Genomic DNA, 22,620 nt, shown 5'->3' on the forward strand with positions numbered 1-22,620 from the left:
GTGAATTTTTATCTAATTCGGCAATTTTGAAGATATTGAGATTATTAGTCTTCCAATGAGAGGCACAGCTGCCTGTGGGAACACTGCAGCTGTTGGCTAGGAGGCTCAAAGCCCGCCTCTTTACGTCACACTGGCTCGACAGAAGCAATATGGCTGCTGCTGCCGATTGGCTTCAAAACAGCGTTCAGAAACAGATGGGTGACATCACGGATACTACATCCATATTTTTTACAGTCTATGAGCTGACGGAGCACACCTGAACAGCTTTTGCTGTAAACATTACACTCGGCGTAAAGTGAATGGGTAACCTGTGTGTTCGGTGTGTTGGAAGCAGGTTTCAGGGCTTAAAGAGTAAAATATTCGGCGCACTATGAGACTCATCATGGCAAAAAATACAACAGCTGTTTTTGTAGAAAGATAGTTCATTAAATGTGAACATTTTCAGAATTTGAGAATTTTTGCACTAAAACAAAGGGAAACATTTACAGTTCTCGTTATTTATAGGTTACGTTATGTTTTTGCTGGTCGGGCCAATTTCAAATCAACTTGGGCTGCATGTGGCCCCTGAACTGAAATGAGTTTGACGCCCCTGCTCTAGGTCAAGCACTTATAAACAGCTTACTACAACCATTTATTTATTTTAAGGAGGAACTATATGGCTTTTAACAAGTATGTCATTATCATTTTTTCATATTATAATCTATTTAAAACACATTGAAAACCCGCAATAACAGCCGCATGATGTAGGCAACAACAGAGCAGACACTAAAATCAGCAAATATTTGGGGTCGCAGTTAAGAAAGAATGGGGCTAAAACAAGGCAGAGTTTATGTAAAAGGTAAAGGTGCATGAATATATAGTGACACACAGGCACAGAGAAGTTACAAGGTTAGAAACTGATGTATTCCGGTGTGTTCCTCAGCAGGAAAAGTTATGTTCTGTAAGCCAGAAAACTAGAGAGGAGGTTTGAGTTAGACTGCCTTCTTCAGTATCAGCATACAGTAAGATAAACACTTGTGCCCTGGGACACATGTCAAGCCTCATAAGAGTGACACTTTACAATCAATATTAGACAGAGCTGAGATGGTCATTGAGATAGTTGAGAGTAAAGCAGTGTTAGGTTTTAAGGTAAGCTTGCAAAAACAGGCACCGACTGAGAGCATCCTGGTGATAGAGTCCCGCTCTGACCTTGGGGCAAACACGGGCAAACATAAACACAAACACACACTCACAGAGATTTCAATGCCAGTAACTGCCAGAATCAGCCAAGGGTTCCTTCTGTCCATGATGAACCTCTGCCAGGCTCTGCAGCCCCACCCACATCTGTGTCTCAGCAGGCTCACAGCTTATTGGCTGAACTACTGAGTTCTGCCAGTTACATTTCACCTGATTGGCTCCTTTGGTCAGCCAGTAAAAACAGTGATTGCATCCTTCAGACAGCTGTGTCTGGATGCTGTGGTGAATACTCTCAGCTGATTGGCTCTCAGGTGGGAAGGTGTGTGCGCGTGCATGCGCATGAGTACTTCGTCTATGCGCGTGCTGAAATAGGTGTGATTTGAGAAAAAAAGCACATGTGATTCCTCTGTAAATAAATACAGTGATCATATATGTGTGGCATTGAAACTAATCTGCATGTGTAGCCTGGTGACAGCAAATCTTTTTATTTCTCCGCAGAAAACCTCCACGTGACTCATCAGAGAGCGCGAGCTGGTGACTGAGGTGTTAACTGGATCACGAGAGCTCTGTCACTCTGTATGATGAAGTTAGTCTGTGGACACCTTTCTGAGCTAGTCTCAGACCAGCTGCCCCTCTTAAAGGACTCGTTTCTGTCGGTCAACAAGTAACCTGCCGGTCCAAAGCAGCGCGTGCTGCTGTGGAACACCTTTGTGCTGTGGTGACCTGCACACCACAGGCCTGTGGGTGAACGTGCGCTGAGGAAACCAACATAATGCCCGTTAATAAGATGTTTAGGCTTATCTCGCTCTATCCTTTAATATCCCGGAATAATGCGCAGAGGAATCACAGCTATATTGTGCAGCTAGGGACTCACGCATGCTTCTGCTTACCTCATCTTCCCCTCCTGCTCGTGTGAATATGATGAAGGATGTTTTCTGTCCCCCTCAGTGTTTGTCCTTGAGTTCAGTTCTGGTAATAATGATCCAGCAGCAGCAGCTCCGGAGGTTTCAATAAAAACAACGCTGCAGCCTGCAGCCGGCTGGATGTGCAGATGTTGAGGTCTGAGAAGGCGACAGGGTGTGGAAAATGCTACAAAGATGCCCACAGTTTTTTAGGTCTGGGTTTTAAAAATCATATAAAATGGTCTTCGCCGTTTCGTCAAGAGGCTGGTGGTTCAGTCGAGGCCATCTCAGAGGGAAGCACGCCGCTGTCCGCAGGAGGAGAAGCCGGGCGGAGAGGCTGACAGCGGCGCGTGAGGTGCCATCTTTCTTCCCTTTAACCACTGGGAGGCTGCATGGAGAGAGAGGGAGAGGGAGAGAGAGAGCGGCAAAGAGAGAGAGGCAGAGAGCGAGGGAGAGAGAGGCTGCTGAAATATTCAGGTCTTGATGGTGATGGGTTTTGCTGCACAGTAGCGCCCTCGGTCAGGTGATGCAGCTACCGTGAAGGCATGAGTGAAAAACAAACACACACCGTCCTTTTTGAGAGTTATTTTAAAATCAAAATGTTGTTTTTATTTTTTCATGAAGAACTCTGTTAGGTACAAAGTATAATTCAAAACGGTCAAAATGAGTCTTTAAGCTAAACATTAAACAGTCTCAGTAGAAGAGGTTGGATGTGAAATATAATCATGATCCCAAATAGGCCTACGTAAAGCCTTTAAGACCCTGCAGAAAAAGACCCTTTGTTAATTGGTTGTGTGATGTTTCTCTCTGTGATATTTCCTGACTTTTCCTGTTAACTTATTATGAAATAATCAAAGCTATAGGTGTACTCCAAGTACACTATACCAAGTATAACTTTTATTTTCTTCCTCTGTAATACTTTTCTTTTTATCTTTTGTTTTACCACGTTTTTGTTCAAGCTGATGCACACTGCACTGTTTTTTTGAAGTGGAAAATCACATGATGCAGTACAAAAGTAGTGAGTTTAGCTCACACACCTGTCAGCAGTAGCAACAATCGACCAGCTAACATCTGTCGTTGTCTGCAGCAGCAGCAGCAGCTGCTGTTTCATCACATGGTGGACAGACGGCTCAGTTAAAGCTCCACTGAGGCTCAGGCTGGCTGTTCCAGGGCAGGCAGGCAGGTCTTTGGGTTCCCGAGTCTGCAAAGCCCATCTGAGGTTTTTCCTCAAATGTTACAACCAACATTCATCTTGTTTCAGACTACTCTTCAATGATGTTTGAAAATAGTAAAGTAAAAAAGTTAGAACAAGGAACTGTGTGGTCTTCAGGTATCAAAAATATTTTGAACCAGTTTATTGGTTGAGTTTTTGTGCCAAATATAATTTATATGAACTTCAATGAGATTCATTCTCATTCATGTGAGTTTGCTTTACACGACTGTTTTCTTACGTAAAAGATGACTCTTGACAGAACCAGCGCCATCAAGATTTACAGTGATACATTTGATCAAGTAGAGATAAAGTATGGCTCTGTCTAAAATCATAACTTAATATGCTGTATATCTCACTGAACCACTTTATAATAAACTCATTATTCCTCTATCAACATTCAAAGTAATAAAATCATCCCTTTCTGCAGTTCATCCTTTTTACCAGCAGAGGTCCTCCTAATTTAAAAGAAAAACATGCAATACAAACACTGAGATTTTTACAGTGGTGAGGACACAGACGGAAGTCGTACCAGCCTCTCATTGGCTCATGAGAAAATTAATTAAATAAAACACTGTTATCTTATTTAACTAGTCTGAAATATTAAGTGTAATGTTAACATCCTTACAATGTTATCTCTGTGTTTTATCACCGTTATCTCTGTTTGGGTATTTGGCCTGTATCTCCACAGGATGGCGCTGAGGCTGTGAATACATGGAGCTATGCTCATTTTGTAATCTTTCTCACTCAAGTTTATGAAAAGTTGCATGACAGGTGTCATAATTTCCATCATGTCAAAAAGACTTTCTGCAATATAAGGTTTTGTTTTTTACTTACTCTGATGTAGCTTGTTGGGAAAGGTCACTGAACGCAAGGAGCTGCTACAATAAAAACAGGAAAATACAAAACCCCAAGACAGTCAGCGTTTCACTGAAGCCTGATTTGTGTGAATCAAATCTGAAAAATGTTTATCTTACAGTGGAACATTTTGCAACAGACACAGCTGTGGTATTTCTCATAAATCAAGTGCATGAGCACACACACACACACAAATATACACACATTCCTACACTTGGTTTAACATAAGGACAAGTTAGTCAGTTAGTGATCATATCTGTTTTAATTCATTGTCCTGAGCTATAGCAAGCCTTTTTTTCACTGATTGTTGTACATGCAATTGATCATTTAAGCTCAAAGTGAAACATCAAGTGGAAGACAAAAAAAACCCACTGCACACACATACCAACATAAAAGTCAGATATTTTCCTCCAACACAGTCACGGTTTGAAGCTGTTTACAGACACACATCTCTACTTACTGCACAAAACTTCATACCAAAAGTAACAGAGGGAACATTTACAGGAAACAACAGGCTTTCAAAGAAAAGAAAACACAGGATCTAGCATGAGAGAAACAAATCTATGGCAAAAACAGAGGTTTCCGAGGAAGCTAAGAAAGCATTTAAAGCTTTGATTCTAAGCTTTAAAATAAGACTGTATAACAGACGGATGGCCTGACATTCCCCCAAAAATGAAGCCAAAAGTTTGGAGCTCCCCCAACTGACTGGCTTCAGGTCTACCTCATGGCCTGCCTCCTCCTTGACAGATGGGGTTCTAATTTTAAAGTGAATACACACATCAAAGAAAAATGTAATTCATTTTTATCAGGCTGATTTATACTGGAGTGCTCATTTTTCTGGGAGAATAGGTGTAGTTAATTAGTTGGGGCTATAAAAAGGGTGTTGCCTGATGTGCAGACTCTGGTTATAGATGACATCACCAGTACAACGCAGTGCCACATTTCAGTTCTGGTCACAGTGGGTATTTTGGCTCCACTTTTGTACAATGGGAAGAGGTGGACGCGTGTCGTCCATCTTTTTACAGTACAGTCAGTGCTTCAAACGCATTATGATAGTATAAATATTCTAATGACAATTATGATCCTGTTAAAAGACATGTTCAAAAAAGCTGCTTTTGCTGCACAGGAAAAACACATGAAGGTGTCCTGGAGAGGGCAATAGTCTCACCTCTGCACTTTAAGAAGTGTACTCAATCCTAATTTTGCACAATTTTCTCTCTTTTTTTCAACAATTGAAGAAAGTCTTTGTTTGCAGATCCCATTCCATTGTTCAGCTGAGGCTTTTTCACGTGTTTTGGTTTTAATAACAAATTTGAAAGTACTGGCTGGGTGACTTGAGTGGACTCTTGTTGATGGATCTGTCCTGCATCGTGTTCTGGGTGGTTGTTGTTTTCTGCAGGTTCAAGGTGAAGGATGGGGTACTTTTCCTTGCCTCTGACTTGCTTCCCCCTTTAGTCTGAGAGTTGTTAGGTGCTGCTGAGTTCCCACTGCTGACAGGCACCGAGGCCGCGGATTTGGCGGACTCAGAAGATCCAGTCTTTCTTGCGAGGGGGCTCAGATAAATCTGCATAGTCACTAAGTGAAGTGGTGAAGTGAGGTGAGGACAGTGAGTGGATTGTGTGTTGATAATTGAAGAGTTGAGAAGGAGAAAAGGACAAAGAGGTGCATAGGGGTGAGGGGAAGACACACCAGTCATGTGAGATGTGAAGAAAATGGAGGATGGATAAAAAAAAAAAACAACTCAAACACAATGCTCTCAGCTCTTTAAGACAGTGTTTTAACTGTGAGGGTGACTGTGCAAAGACGTGTTATGTATGAGGTGCCATTTGTGCCAAAATTATGTTATATGTGGACTGCTTATTTTGACTGGATATGTCAAAAAAAAAAAGTGGCAGCCTTCATGAAGCCAATGCCAGTGCAAAAAACTGTAGTTCCTGGAGTGTTTACTTGGGGCTGGCTCCAAAAGCTGTGGAAGTCCGATCAACACCCATATTAAAATCTCATTTGGACAGCAGAATTATACATGTTAACAGTCTGGTTACAAAACAACAGTTGTGGTCTGAATAGCTAATTTCTTCACTTGCTCTGAGAGTGATTGTTCATAATACATCTTTTTTTGGTCAGGTTGAGTCAGCATTTCTAATATGTTGACCCCTGATGTTTAGTTTGTCTACTTTTTGGGACCCAATGGATGACATCACTGAGACTTCATCTATGTTTTACAGGGTCTGGTGACAAAATATTTCTCATTTAAACTGTACTTCAGTTGTGACAATAGGGTTGCATATATCGACTGCTCACCTGGAAAGCTTTTGATTATGTCATTTTATCTTTAAACCGAACCTGTGCTGTCTATGAACAGGTCTGTCGTATGCATGTTATGCATGTCACGTTATCCTGATGTATCATCCTGATGTGTTGTTAGTACTGTGGACCTGTGTTACCTTAATGTGTTGTTATTAACATATTACTCCATTTATCTATTATTTTTTTCTTTGACAGGTTTAGTGGATATTGATAAACATCACTATGAAAACACAACATAACATATTTAGTTAGAATGCTAATTTACATCTCAGTCCCTGGGCAGGTTAACAGGGATTACAATTCTGGTTTGCTTGTTTGAGACGCGTCTTAAAAGTTGAGGATGAAGTGTTCCCTATGTAGCCCCTCATAGATCCCTCTTTTTGTGGCCCTGGTGCGATTAAAACACTTCATTTCATTCATCTTAAAAACATCATGTTTTCACATGTTAAACTTTACATGATTTTCATAGAACTTTATAAATCAGATTTTACATATGATGTATGATACTCTTACGTGTTGCCTAATGACACATCCACATTGAAAACACAATTTGATGAAAGGGAAAAAACATCAGGTCAACACATCAGGACAGCATGCCAATCAATTAAATTAAATGGACCACAACAAAGTGACAGATGTGCAGTAATAAGTGTTTGTAAGGTGTAAGATCAAAATAGACAGTACACATGTAATGTATTTTTGGCACAAAAAGCACTTCATAGAATATGGAAAAGTGTTAATAAAAGCATGGTTAGGGATGAATCCTACCTTTGCAGTGCGTCACACGTCTTGACCCTGCACAAACACACAAACACAGAAGGCCCATTAATTTCAGGAACTGTAGCACACACTGTAACGTCAGTCTTTTGCTAAATCACTAATGCGTTTGTTTTTTTCTAAATTAAGACTTAGTCAGCAGCTGTTTCACATTCTTTCTAAGATTCAATGCTGCCAGATATAGTCTGGGAAAAAAACAAACATGGAAGAAGAGAGAGGGCTCACTTACCTACATTGACTGCAGCCTCCTTTGACTTACTGCTGCTATAATAAGAGAGAGAGAGAGAGAGAGAGAGAGAGAGAGAGAGAGAGAGAGAGAGAGAGAGAGAGAGAGAAGAGGACCCAACAAGGACAGATGAAGAGATACAGTGACACCAAAAAGAGAAAGTCACCAAACATAATGAGAGTTTTCTCAGCGTTTACACTGTCACTTTCAGTTTGACTTAACAGTTCAACACCACACAGACTGCACTGGGTGTAATATCCTCTGTGGTTTAGGGTTTTTCATGTAAAGCAGGATGCCGAGGTTGAAAAGTAACCTTCGCTTGATTTAGAGAGATTTGATTTCAACTTGATTGTCCAAGAATAACTGGAGGCCCCGAAATCAATGGAGATTTATACATGTGCTGATTTTCAAGAATTGTACATGAAATAAAACACCTTACTAATAAAAATGAGAAAAAGGAGGGTCTTAAATATTTAACTCAATTTAAAAAACAAACAAAAAAACACATTAAATAACTACAATAAAAAGAAAGGTGTGTTGTGTGTAAAGGTTTTAGGAGTGTAAGAAAAGCCTCTCACCCTTCTTGAGTTTTTTTGCTGGTGGAAGCCGCAGAGCTGGGTCGTGATCTGGATGTCTTACACGGACTGTCCTTCACACTACCTGGTGGGCTCTTCACACTACTGCAAGGAAAAGGTTAAAGCTCTGTTACAGCATGTCTCTTTATTGAATGCATTAACTTTTATTTAAATCGTTGAGACTAAACTATAAACCGACTTTAAAATATATCCTTTAGTTTATTATTAATGTAGATAAACTCAGAAGTCACAGTTTTTCTTTTCTTTTTTTTACAGCAATTTGCCTTTATTGATAGGAGAGCTGAAGAGAGACAGGAAATCTGTCAATTTTGGCAACAGCTGTGGACAAAGTTTTATGTCTTTGCTGCTCTTGTACATGCTTGTGTAGTATTTGTAGAGAAAAATCTCCCTATTGACCCTTTGAGTGTCAAACATTTAACCCATTATGATAAATACTGTAGGACAACGATCGGCTGTAAATATGCCCCACTGAGGTAGTCCATCATAACATACTGTATTATGTAACAACCTAGCGTCAAGGTCAGTAATGAATTAAATATGTTAACTTATATTTGAAACAAAACAAAGAAAAATAGGGGTGTCCTCTTCTCATGAAGAAATTTTTTTTAAGACACAGGTGTGAACCCAAATAAGAGTGAGGTGAGATTAATGAGCAGAGAGAATAAGTGAGATAAGAGTGGTAGGTAATCATTGGCTGTAATGATAATGATGATGATGATGGCAATAATGATGTATATAACTGAGATCTACCTCTATATATATCAGTGATCCCAGAATAGAACTCATAAGAGAAACCACCACGCTGCTCTCTGACTAATGCATTTTAAAGTCAGTATCATTTAAGATAATTAAGAGGAGGACTTCTGCAGAGAGCTTTCCTGCTTTATCACCCTGAAATAAAGCCAAGCGTTGTGATAATTACCGGGTATCCATGTGTGCCGTTTCTATGATAATGGAAAGTGTCTGCTCGTTTCTTTTTACACACCATAATAAGAGCTGCTGCCACAGATCTGAGGCTGAAGCTCTGAAACATCTTCCGTTAATACTATGTGCAATATTTATCTGATTGCTCTGTGTGTGTGTGTTCATGATGAGAGAATAAAGGTTGTAATTGTTTTCCCCTTTGTAAAAATCACTCACCAATTTTGAACCTTCCTGCTTCTTAAAACATCAAACACACCGGGGATGTCAAAGGTAAGTTCAATCATTTGTCAAATGTGATCACTTGAGAGAGGCAGCAGCAGTGTGTGTATGTGTGTTACCAGCGAGGTGGTGTGGGGCTGTAGTTCCTGGCTGATGAGCTGGAGGGCAGCGTGGAGCCCTTCTTCAGAGAGGCAGAGCTGGAGGTCACCATGGGCGCTCTGGAGGGCAGAGCCAGAGACACAGGCCTCGCTGTACAGACACACACAAACTATTAGTTTAAAATATGTGTGTTAGAGTGCAAAAGGTAGTCAGTGTTGATGATATAATGGTTCTCTGTGGTATTTGGAGAATTAAGTCCCATTGTTGAAAGTTTAATAAATGGTGTTTGTCTTTATGCACATGCCACTATTTAGACATAAACTACTGAAATATCAGGACTGATTGTAGCTTTTGTAGGTATATCCCCTTATCAATGAATGCAAAATGTTGTTGAACTTCAAATAAGTTTGTGTCTTTTTGCATAAACTACATATTAAACTTTAGTATTAACCATATAAAATATAGAAAACAAAAATACAAGCCATGGAAGTTGATTATTGGATAGTGAAAATAATAATTAGCATTTACATTAGAGCATCTGTAAAAACAAAACAAAAAAATTATACTACTTAAAGCTCATGTGAGGGGTTTACACTGATGTCTCTGTATGACCTATAAAAGCAAACAAGACCATCAGCAACGAGATCAATTCTTCTTTTGTTTTGATACATTTGACTGTTCAGGGACAGCAGGAGGATTTTGTATGTGTGTGTGTGTGTGTGTGTGTGTGTGTGTGTGTGTGTGTGTGTGTGTGTGTGTGCGTGTGCGTGTGTGTGTGTGTGTGTGTTTGTGTGTAAAAAACACTATTCACACATGATCAGGGCAGGAAAGTTCCTCACAGGTTCTTTAATAACAACAACTGTGAATTAATAATATGAGGTGATCTCAAACTGAAGAAGAACAGAAAGAGTATTTCTCATTATTTATCACCAGTGTTTACAATGTTAAGGCAAATGACTTTGTACAGTTGTCTAACATTTGAATAATACTGTAATGTTTATATATTTCTGACCCAAGGTTTTTTCACTGTTCTACATTTTTACTTTTCAGTATAAGCTTTAATAATGTAAGTAATCACATAGATAATATTCCATTTTAGCGTCAAATCTGCTGAGAAACGTTGATTTTCATTTACATTGAGTCTGATATTCCATGTTGAATAGATACAATTATTCCAGCACTATAACTTGATTTGTTGTTACTACTACATACAGTGCTGTGCTTTGTTTAAAAAAACTAATAAATCAACTTATAGTAATACATATTTAATCCTTTGGTAAAGATCAGATTGAGGGTTTTTTTCCTGTCAACTGTTGTTTACATGTCCATTTCTTTCTGTTTGTTTCTTTGGTGTCAGTTTCATTTATTCCTCACATAGCATTCAAAACCTCAGTTCTCAGTTGCTTCAGAAATTAAAGTGTGAAACCTTGGACTGAAATCAGCATCTGAAGATTACTCACTTTTGTATGATAGCAGTTAGTTTGCATCAGAAAAAATGACAGCCTGGGTAATCAGGCTTTCAATTTCAATGAAAACATGGTGGGTAAAACAGTTTGAATATTTAAAACTTAGGAGATGAAGGATACACTTTAGAGTTGATTGATTCTTACAAAACAGCGTTTAACGACCACCAGAAAGATCTGTAACTTTAACCTTTTCAGTAACGCAACAACTTTATTTTGACAGATAATTTCAATGTTTTGGTGAGTTTCAGTGTTTTGCTGTGAAACTAAAATGTTGTGCTTTCTTTGGGAACGACATCTCCTGGACTGAAAACTTAGAGAGTGTTTCCAGAAATGTGCCAAAGCATCTGAGAAATACTCTAGAATTACTCTCAGTCACACAGCTTGAGCCATAATGAACAACACTGTGGTACTTAAAGCTTTTCTCAGTCGCTTCGGTACATTTCTCAAATCATCCTCGACATTTGCAAAACAGTAAGTGCATTTCTCAAAACAATTCGTACAAATAGCAAAACACCATGGATTACCTGCAAAAGCTAGTATTTTGCTGAAAATCCTTGGTTCATCTCTCAAAAGTAAATATCTGTGTCAATGGACATGTCAGTGCCATCAGAGTGACAAGTCCTTGTGTCATTGTGTACGGATAAGACAGTCAAACTGCTTAGTCATGTTCATCATTGGTTGATCTAATGCTTCACACATTTCCCTTCGTTAGCGAAAGTCAAGCTTCACCTTGGAGCAATTTACCAATTCAGGACAGATTTAGAAAAAAAGTCTAATGGAAATGTTCAGAAATATGACTGACATATTCTGACAACATGTTCAACCATGTGAAGACTTATGTGATGAACTAATGCCTAAATGTTGTGGAAGGTGAGACTATTCAACAGAGACCCATTATAATACATTGTGATCAACATGACATAAGCAATTGATAATGTAGGAAATAGTAGAGAATTGTACATAATCATTTGCATGGATGTACCAAAGCATTATCAACTTGTTCAAAGAAATGAGAAACTGCTTTTTTGATGTGCACAAGTGACGCAGTGATGTGAAGATTGAACAACTAGTTTTGAGAATTTCAATTCTGATCTGAGAAATGTACCAAAGCGACTGAGAAAAACTGTAATGTTTTACGGCACCAACAACCCATCAGTTACTGTAACAAATACATAAATCTCCAATATGCAGTAGATGTCTACACGATTAAGTTGTCGCACGCACAACACATGTTTAGTAATGTCAATAATCCACAGAGAGCTTTTCTCACCTTTAGCACCTGTTGCTCTCCTCCCTCCTGTAGCAGAAGCAGCAGCAGCCGCCGCTTGGTGCTCCTCAGAGATGTTGAGTCTCTTCAGGACATCAGCCAGAGCGAGCTTCAGCAGCTGGATCTCATCCTCCTGCATCTGCATCCTGTGCTCCAGGTACGTCAGTCTGTCCGCAATGTCAAGACCACTCGCTGCGGAGCTACGATCATCTGAAGATAACACAGAAAAACAATGTGTTAGACTGATAGATAGATAGATAGATAGATAGATAGATAGATAGATAGATAGATAGATAGATAGATAGATAGATAGATAGATAGATAGATAGATAGATAGATAGATAGATAGATAGATAGATAGATAGATAGATTGCGTGACACAAGTTTAAGCCATGACACAGATTATGTATTTTTTTGGCTTTTCAATGACGTTACATAACTGAGACATGCGGAACCTGCACTAGTAAACCAAAAAAATGAGGCATTCAGTGAACACTGAACTTGTTTCCACATTCATCGAATAGTTATGTGCACTTTTTTCCAAGTAGACTCTTAAAAATTGACATCAGGAGTAATTTTCATCAGTCAAGGCAACAGTGACAGTGTTAAAAACCAAACACACTAGCAGGCAGAGGAAGATACCAAGAATGACATTAATGTACATCTGACTCAAACTGATACCTTACAATCAGTTGGTTGGAGAAATAGCTGAGAATGAGCATATGAGCAAGACAATCCACTAATCACAAAGTAAATTAGCAAGATTCAAACGATCACTTCATACAAAACCTGGGGAGTCTTATATCAAAATATTTATTTTAACCACAGAACTGAACATGTTTATAGCCTGCAACAAAATTATTTTGGACTTTATATGTAATTTCTTTTATTCACTACAGCTGTAAATGGGCTGATTTGTTCTATAATTATCAGTTTGATTATAGTAAGGCTGAGTTATGCATAATTAGAGCTTGATTTGGGGTGAGGTTGATTTGACTGACAGGTTGGCACATTGTAACTTTTTGCAACATGGCAAACTATTTCTGTAACTCCATCCCTGTACCTGTTTCTAGGTTGACAGAAAGTTACTAATGGTCAGCATTTTCAAAATCTTTGTGCATCACAACTCCTTTCCTATAGCCAATGGATGATGTCCCTGAGGCTATGTACACATCTATGAGTAAACACTTGCCACCACATTTAAAGTAGAAATTGCTTGATCATCTTAGAGGAAACTCATGCTGTACAATTGTGGAAAACAATGAACATTTTTCAATACTTCTTGAAACAAAAAGCTTGATTAACTTTGCATCATTAATGCATTTTCGTTAAGGGTGTCGGCATTAATGAATTAATCGCAATTTGATTCAAGTCCAAAATGAGTGCGTTCTTTTTTTAATCACTTTTGACACACTGTGATTAAGCTGCTGTGTCTTCCTGCTGCTGTCGCCATGATGGAAAATAACAGCAACACCACTACAATTCACTATCAAAAACTCCCTGACGGCTCAGCTGACAAATCAAAGTAATATCCACTTTATATCAAACTACAACAAAATACACCAAAGTATCTTTAACTTGAGCCATAACCAACGAGCTGAGCATACAGGTGCAGCTAATCCAACTGATGTCGGCAGGCAACTGCATCACAAAAGGTGGCAGAGCGCTTTAGAGTGTGTGAATCACCACAGACCTGTGGATGAAACCAAATCAAAGAAACTAAATCAGGCAAGTCAACACAGAGGAAGACTCAGGTCTATGGGTCTTCCTCAGATTGACATGTTTTGCTTTATATTGTCAAGATGGACTGTATCAAAATGCTAAAAAATGAAGTCTTAAACATGGGATACAAAATGAAAGTTACTAATAAGTTTTGAAATAAAGCATGTAAAATATGAATTGCTTTACAGCCGTAACTTTAACGTTTGGTGCAATAACATGATCTGCCTTAACAGTTTACAGCTGTTCCCAGTGTTGGAATCAGCAACATTTGATATCTTCAAGTCCACATTTATCATGAAGACTTTGACAATCATATTAACGTAACTTGGCAGCACACTGATGCAAGTTACAAAAACCCAAAATTGTTCAAGCTTGTCCAGATAGTCTTTGAGTAACCAAAGAAATGCATCAACTGTTGCAACCGTCCCTCCGTCCCTTACTTTAGAGGACAGATCAAGATAAAAAAAAAATAACAATACACTTCTACATTCAAAATTTGAGCTAAATACTTAAGCCAGCACTTTTGTTAATTTCCTCAATGAAATCTGCCCTAAAAGCTCATTTAAGGTTCAACTTTTTGCCAGCAGGGAAAGGGATAAGCTCTTTAACGTCGCCTGTTCTGTGTGGCAAAATCAAGCTAATGAGGTCACCTCACAGCTGGATACAGACGATCACACATACTGTCACAGTGTCATCACAGACACATGTAAACAAAGAGAGCAGAGCACACATCCTAACCGTTTAAAATGTCACTAGCCGGCTGTAATTTCACTTTCAATCACTGTTATGTAACTTTCATGTACTGCTGGCACTCATCCAACACAGTAACAATAGTTCAGAGATGGATACCGTGGGAGATACTGGACCCTGATGAGCACTCAGGGAGCTTCTGCTGGACACCAGTTTGGCCTTCCTCCACCAAAAACGTCTTCCTCCTCTTCCGCTCCTCTCGTGAGCACACCCTCTCACTCCTCTTTCCTCCTCTGGCTCCGCTCAGAGAGGCCGACTCTCCCTCCATCTGAGTTTGATCCACTGGCTGGTGTCCACTAAGATCTCATCTCCTTTGCTCCACTTAAGTTGCACACGCAAACACACACACACACTCAGCCTCTGTAGTGTTACGTCCTCCTCTGTTACAGCATCCAGGCAGTATTACAGTATATCTGCTGCGGGAGGTGAAGTTAATGATGTTTTGATCCTCCCATGTATCCTTGGTGGTCTCCTGACTCACTCTGGGACTCAGTGATGTGTACGATGCAGCTTTAAGCTGTTTTGCTGAGGGTGTGTGCTGGTGTAAAGGTGGGGGTGGGGTTGATAATGCTGAAAAATCTCAGCAATCTCCAATTCAGCCTAAATTGTCTTTGCACGTGTGTGTGTGTGTGTGTGCGTGTGTGTGTGTGTGTGTGTGTACTTGTATGTGAGTGCAGAGTACAATGATAATCCCTCAGACTGAGCCTCTTTGACCCCGCCCCCACACATAAGCCCCATGTCACAACCAGAGATGGAGATGCAGAGGAAAACAGTAGAAATAAACCTGAAATGTGGCCTCTTATTGTTTTTGTTCTGCTGCAGTAAGCTCCATGTTTCACATCCTCAGAGTTACAGAGGTCAGGGAGAAGGTCCCTCTGAGTGATAGTAGACTGAAGTTTCAGAGTGAGTATCAAAGCAAACAAAAGCACAAAAACCAGCTCTGATATCCAGTTATGTAATGAAGCATTACTTCACTGCTGTTCTCAGAAAAACTTGATTGTGAACAAAATAGATCAGTTGTGCAATTGGTGGATATTTTTTTGTGGTAATGACAGGCATTACAAATGAATGTATAGAAACGGTCTATCATTTTACTGATGGTCTTGTTTGCTTTTGTAATTCATAGTATTAATTTCCCTCTATTTCACAACCAGAAGAAAGTCCTTAGGATACCTTTGAGCTTAACCAAAAACTACCAGCTGGTGAACCTGCCCCTGGAGCTACTGTTGCTGTTGCCTGGTGCTTTGTAGAAAGATTAGTGTGTAGCTCTATTAACCTAATGAGATATATTACCATAAAGAATCATTCATATAATATCTTGAGACATTACAATCGAATAACCAGTGCATGAAGTTTTAACAGTTACACTGCAAAAACTCAAATCTTACCGAGTGTATTTCTGTCATTTCTGATCAAAATACTGGAAGAAAACTGAAGCACCTACAATCGGTGCTTAGATTAGAAATATGGCACAATGTATGTCAATGGAGAGAATAACGTACACCTTGAAAAACAAATTAACAGTTTGAGGAAATCTGTAAACCATTTAATGATTATATTAAAAGAGGAGATATAGGAGGGCTTTTACAGGCTGAAAACCCAGACTGAGATACTTATACGGACTTGTGGTAGATCCCAGAAAAAGGATGAAGAAACTGAGAACTGGTGTAACCTAAATCTTTGTATATGTGCGGATGTATATTTTACTTTTTTCAAGGTACCTTTAAATGTAATAGAGATTCTGTCTTGTGTGCTTATCAGACTTAGAGAGAGAGATGAATGTGGGGGGGAAGGGGTGTTTTGTTTGTTTGGGAGAAAATAACAAAAAAGTGACTTTTTATGGTACAAAATGATGACGTAATATTTATGTCTGTGTAATGCACAATGTACATGGAAAAGTCAATAAAGACATTGTTAATTTTTTTTAAAAAAATACCACATAACAGTCCATATATGCCACATTTATACAAATCTTTTTCAATGTATTACAAGATAAAAACAAGGACTTTCTTTATTGTAATGAGTAAAAATGAGAGCATGAAAGTATCTTTTATAAGTTTCTTGAAATAAGAGGAAATACTTATTTTAAGAAACTTATCAATATAAATTTGTTTGCTGCAAAGGCAGATGTTTACTCATTACAATGAATTAAGTCTTTAATTTTAGGTTGTAATATCTTAAATCTTAAATACAATCTATTTCTGTATTAACCAGGTCCATGTGGCATGTCTAGGTGTTTTATATTTGAAATTTTGACAAATAATTTGACTGAATTAGACAAACGTAATTGGTAAGCTTTGACTTTTTACAGTGTAACTCTAAGTAGGGGAGGTTGGCCTCAAGTTTAAAGCATTACAGTTGTACCACCACTTGTTTCTTCAAGCATTTTAATACCATCATGATGACCTCATCACCTACCCTAACTTGCATGAGGCCAATCCCTGAAAAATGTGAACCTGATTCGTCCACTCTGCAGGATATTCTGGCTGGATACCAGTTTAACACATTAATGTGAAAGAATTAGATATATGGAAGCAAATTTACAATATTGTCTGCAGCTGTTCTTCATGGCATAGTTTCACCATTTCATGCCTGCTAGCTGAACTGTTGGGTACATCAAAGTATTCACAAGATAAACAGATCATATGTAACGTCTGGAGAGATTCAAGAGCAGAAATTTAAAGCCTTTCTCATTGTATGCACCTCAGTGGGCATTATTCTGTTTTCAGTTGGGTAAAAATCAATTAAATCAGATTACGGTTGTTTCAGTTTTTACAATAACCCAATTTCAGCACACAAGTGTAAAAAAAAAGTTTGCTCCTCACCAACAATGCAGAACACAAATGTGTAACTAACTTCATCACTGAGTTAAAATGATATAACTACAGTATGTTTAAAACATCAGAGCTATTTGATCTCAACCTGATACTAAAGTGAACATCTACAGTAACATCAGACAGCTCACTTTAAATCTTCTTACCTTATCTTCTCTATATTAAAGAAAAACTTTAATTAGTTTTCAATGGCATGAATGTAGTTTACACCTTGAATATATGGAGAAAAAAAATTGGATTGAAGGATGAAAACTGAAAAGGTCAGCATTATAGTGACTCTGCTCTGATAGATTCACCAGGCTAAAATAGTAAGTGATCCAAGCAATCAATCAACAGTTTAAAGGACCAGTTTGCTAAAAGTAATAATTAAAAAAGTAAAAAAAGTAAGCTAGGAATAGGCTATCAGCCTAGCAACAGTGACATCAGTAAACTAAAAGTAGGCTAGTGACTGAATGAGTAAAATAGTTGGTTAATGATCTACATCAAACCTGTCAAAAAAGATAAGCTAGCTAAAAGTAGGCTAAATGAGTAGGTTAAATAGTTAGCAACGAGTTGGCTAATTTAAGATAAGATAAGATAAGATAAGATAAGATAAGATAAGATAAGATAAGATAAGATAAGATAAGATAAGATAAGATAAGATATTACTTTATTGATGCCCTGGGGGAAATTCAGTTGTTGCAGCAACCCAGACAAAAGCACAATCAAGAAAAAGTTTCAATTAGTAAAATAAAATAAGTAAAATGAAAATAGATAAATAAAGATAGAATACAATTTAGATATATACAATGTTACAAATGGAATTTAGATAAATGCAAATGTTAAAAATCGATTAAATAGCAGTAATTACAGGCAGTTTTAAAAATATTTCAATAGTGACATGTTGACATGGTGTGATTATGGTTGGTAATGACAGATTAAGCACTATAATAAATAAATATGGGTATGTAATATGACCGTACATTGTAGTAAACAGTAATAATGCAATATAACATAATATGATACAGCAAGATAATTAAATAATATAATGTAATATCCATTATAATGTCATCAGTAGTCAGAGAGTCAGTACGAGATGAGATGATGGAGTGTGACAGACAATACAGGGATGGTATGAATGAATGATAATATATTGCAAACAGTAGAAATAGTTAGCTAAAAGTAGGCTAATACAAAAAGCTCAACGAGTTAGCAAAGAGTAGTACTAACAGGTTTAGCAATTACTTGAAATGGTTAGCTAAAAGTGAACTGATAGGCCTAGCTACACTGTAAAATGAGTTAGCTTAGAATAGCATTGGGTAAGTTGTTTAAACAAATAGCTAGCAAAGCAGCCAGCTGACAACCTCCTAACATAGACTTCAGTGTTGTGAAAAAATAATGAAAGAAAGTTATGAACAATAAGTTGACAGGCAATAGTTTGCTTAAAGTTACTGTTTAATGCTAAAAATAGTTAGCTTAATGTTATGGATGAATTGATTGAAACATTTAGCTATTATTATGATCAATCATAAGCTAATAATGTTGAAACTGTTCAAACTAATGATCTGAACAGTTACAAATAATGAGTGATTGAAAGCTCTAGCTGCTGAATAGACTGAAACACTGAGTTTTGTCAACATCCTCTTCAGCTTGATTGATATTTAGAGCATACAGTTTAAAATCAACTCAAATGATCGATAACTGGCAGTGGTGCAAGGGTTTCGTTCAGAGTTTAGTGTCTATGAACCCTCAACATGGAAACATGCTTGTATCCATTGTTTAGAAACTGGATCACATGAAATGATTTTTTCTCAGTTCTCTGGAGTTTGTAAATAATTTGAGATCTAAGATTTTCCTCCTGATGGAGCTGATCTGCTGTGGGCGAACACTTTCAGTATAATCATTCAAACTCACAGCCAGCAGTAATCTGTCTCTCGTGGAGGGTTGTAACTCTGTGTAGACTGTGATTTTCTGTTTCTCCTCTTGTCCTGGCCGTGACACTACCCTCGTGCCACCTCCACACATCCCATATGGGATTGGGATTAGAATAGCACATAATCCCAGTGCTGTAAAAGGGAATTAGCAGCCCAAAGCTCAATCTCTGCACTAACTCAGCCATACAAAGAACAGGCAGGCTCCCCGGACGCCTTTCATGCAAATGTAAACACACAGAGCACGTACATGAAGTCTGTCTCTGTGCCTCTGACTCACACAGAAACATACAGGTTCACACATGCACGACGAGCACAGCGCTAACAGTTTCAAGATTCATATGCCTGTTATGCATCTTAGCAAAATGAAAACACATTAAGACAGAGCAGCAGCAGAGTATTTAATCTCTGCTCGCAGATGGTGTTTCTTGAATGAAGGAACAGCATCTGTCTGCTCATATCTGCAGCCTGCATGCTGAGACACACGAGCCACGTGTGCACAGGCAATCTTTCACGTATTAGTCCACTGATACTAATATCCCCGAGGGGACAGGACAGTTCCCTAAATCTACTCAGCTGAGGCACATTCCAGCACACCCACAGTTTGACCGTGAGGCATGTGATAGGTTTGTTAGGAATGCAGGAGTAGTGTTTGAGATAAATTTGGTTGTTCGGAATAAATACTGTACAGGATGGGTGAAAATATGTTTTGAAAAAGTGTAGGAAAAAAGGAGAAATAGTGACTGTATCTGAGTTGAATCAACAGGTTCTGAATGGCTTTATGGCATGTATTTAACCTAATTCAGATTAAATTAATTTAAATATTCTTATTTCACTTGTTTAAAAAATATATTGTCAAATATGCTGCCCTGTGTAGAAACATACATGTATGGTCAACTGCTGTAGATAAATATTTTCTCTTTTTCACAACATGTAAAGTTGCTCATTGTACATTTTTAAAAATGTGTTCAAGAACCTCAAACAAAATCAAACAAAACTCTATTTACCTACAAAATATGGAGGCAAACTTAGAAAACATCAAGAAAATTGTATTATTTTTTCCATCAACTCTTTGGAAGTATTGTTTCCTGAAAGTGTAATGCCAATAAAGCCTTTGAATTTTCTAATTGACCAGAAATGAAAATAAAACCAGACTTTCTTCGTGGCTGCACATCCCTGTATCCCTGAGTCTACTGAACTTCAGCATCTTAACGCTCATCTCTCTACCTGTCATAAAGTCCGTGTCGGGTGCCAGCAGGGAGTCACAGTGGTAGCTCTCCTTCAACGAGGGCCTCCTCAGCAGGTCGTGTCCTGTCTCCTCCATCCCCAGACCCTGGTCCAGCAGCTCATCCATGTGCTCGTCCCCCTCCACTGTGCCCGCTGCCATGGCCGTGATGGAGTGTGTCTCTGTCTGGTTCCAACTGAGTTTTCACTGTGTGAGCTGATTCACCTTCATTAAACCACCAGCAGCCACCAGCTCTCCCTCCCTCTTTCTTCCCTGCTGTCCTGTGAGGAGTGTATAAAGGGTGCAGGCAGAGGGTGATGTCACTCAGAAGACAGATTAAGAACCTGGTAAGCCATCTGAAGCTCAGAGAGGACAGGTTTATGAGAGAGTAGGAGCCTGATTGTGTGTGAGAGATAGACTGTTACTGACAGAGGCGTGTCTAAAGGTTAATCTGGGGTGGCCCTGCTGACTTGAATCATGTGTGCCCTCACACATGTCTGAATAGCATTTATTTTCTCCTTCTGGGACCATTAAATTATCTACTTTTACTTCAAACATTTACAGATGTACAGTTGTTATTTTCCATCGTATGAATTATTAACTTTACAAAAACAACAGAAGGTATAACACATAGATCCATAAAGCTTGGGTTGGTAGTCAGATTTAGATACACTTTTTGTTATACTGGTTAAAATGATCTTTATGTCCCGATGGCAATCAATACATAATGTTTTCTTTAAAAAGAGTGACAAAAAGCTGCTATCTACAGCCGGAGTAAACCTGGGAAAACACCAACCAATCCCTGCCTTTGGAAGCCAAATTATGAAACCAATAAAATCCCGTCCTGCCATTCTGCCCGCCTCCTGCGCGCACATTTCATGTTTGTTTGTGTTTTTAACTTTCACTATGATAATGTTTTGGTGTTTTCTAACTGCTGAGTGAGACATGAGTTGACGTAGTCCAAACACAATGTGCTGAAGACTGGTTTTGAATCAGTCATGATCATATGTTTGCAAATCCGCGGCGCTCGTGCGTGTGAGCGGGGGCGTCGTTTTGCAGGAGCTTCGAAGGGAGGAGGGGAGGTGTTAGACGGAGTCCTGAGGAAATGCTACATTCTAATTCATGCTAGTTTTCTGTGGCTACCAACCGTAACTTTAATGCCTAATCATGTGTTCACACCAAACGCCAATAAAATGATTAGAAAAAGTGAATAAAATTTGAAGTCAATTAGAAAGACAAAGACACAATTAGACGCAAGTTCTTGTCAGGGGAAGCAAATGAGGTGACCTGCAGGCCAGCTTACAGAAATGATTGGATGCCTGCAAAGCCCAGACGTTTGTTTCGTTATCTCAGCACATCTCTCCTATCGAAACACAAACATGAAGGTTAAATTTAAATAAAAAATACAACTTCTTACCCTTGAGCTTCATCTTTGCACCTGACACAGTCATTATATGTGTTATCTTGTTTGGCTGTTAGTGTACTTTTCACTTATTTATGTGCTTTTATGCTTTTGATGCAAAGCAAATTTTCAAGGGGACAAATATAATTTTCATTCGTTCATTAATCTGTTCTGTCTTTCTGGATGCCTCCTATAATGACTTTCAAGTAAAATTGTTTGGTCTGTTCCCAACTAAACTAGCTGTCTTGATTGACCTGCTCACAATGTAATTCTGGCATGTTATAATTAAGTTACAACCACAAAAAAAAAAAGATTCAACATTGCATAAAGACGTATTTGTGACTTCAACAAGAAGCCACTAATAAAATGTGTGGCTTCAATAAGAAGCCCCCAGCCTTGAGATAGCCAATCTGGTTATAGGGGGGGGTCTATGCCACCCTGAGGCCACCCCTGTGTAATGCCCCTGATAATACAGAGTGTAGACAGCAGTCAGGAAGCCTCAGATAAAGAAAACATCCTCATACTAAAGGCTTGAAAAACGCTTCCTAAAAGATAAGTTGCATAACTTCTGTCGGCAAACAGAGCCACTGCTTCATGGAGGACATTATGATTAACATTTACTGACCTGTGCGCTGTGAAAACATACACACACTCTCCTGACAAAAAACAAACACAGCAGGGAGGGATCATTCAATTTTCTGAGGCACGCAAAGTTGCAGACAAGCACACAATTACTCTCCTGAAAAGAGC

The 22,620-nt window shown here is 38.6% G+C and overlaps 2 protein-coding genes across 5 annotated transcripts in view; both read right to left on the reverse strand.

Moving 5' to 3' along the window:
* The window catches only part of evlb (Enah/Vasp-like b), a 65,932-nt gene extending 63,475 nt beyond the window's left edge, over positions 1-2,457 (reverse strand). The window contains exon 1 of one of the 3 annotated variants that reach the window (XM_034698822.1): positions 2,067-2,457. In XM_034698822.1, the coding sequence (XP_034554713.1) occupies positions 2,067-2,071 (5 nt within the window). In that variant the 5' untranslated portion in view covers positions 2,072-2,457. Of the gene's footprint in view, positions 1-1,232; positions 1,341-2,066 lie in introns of those variants that run through there. The other 2 variants (XM_034698823.1, XM_034698825.1) reach the window with 2 other exon arrangements.
* Positions 2,458-4,389: 1,932 nt separating this feature from the next.
* On the reverse strand, positions 4,390-20,630 carry LOC117824332 (echinoderm microtubule-associated protein-like 1). Of its 2 annotated transcripts, none has more exons than XM_034699799.1 (7): positions 20,471-20,630; positions 12,031-12,237; positions 9,315-9,444; positions 8,035-8,136; positions 7,460-7,491; positions 7,222-7,248; positions 4,390-5,721 (listed from the first exon to the last, which is right to left on the reverse strand). In XM_034699799.1, the coding sequence occupies exons 1-7, from the start codon at positions 20,628-20,630 to the stop codon at positions 5,447-5,449; spliced, it is 933 nt and encodes a 310-aa protein (XP_034555690.1). In that variant the 3' UTR covers positions 4,390-5,446. The 2 variants fall into 2 exon arrangements, with proteins under 2 accessions (XP_034555690.1, XP_034555689.1); XM_034699798.1 differs by having other exon boundaries at positions 7,460-7,494.
* Positions 20,631-22,620: the final 1,990 nt, after the last annotated feature.

The sequence above is a fragment of the Notolabrus celidotus genome, chromosome 13 (assembly GCF_009762535.1).
Source record: "Notolabrus celidotus isolate fNotCel1 chromosome 13, fNotCel1.pri, whole genome shotgun sequence".
NCBI lineage: Eukaryota > Metazoa > Chordata > Actinopteri > Labriformes > Labridae > Notolabrus > Notolabrus celidotus.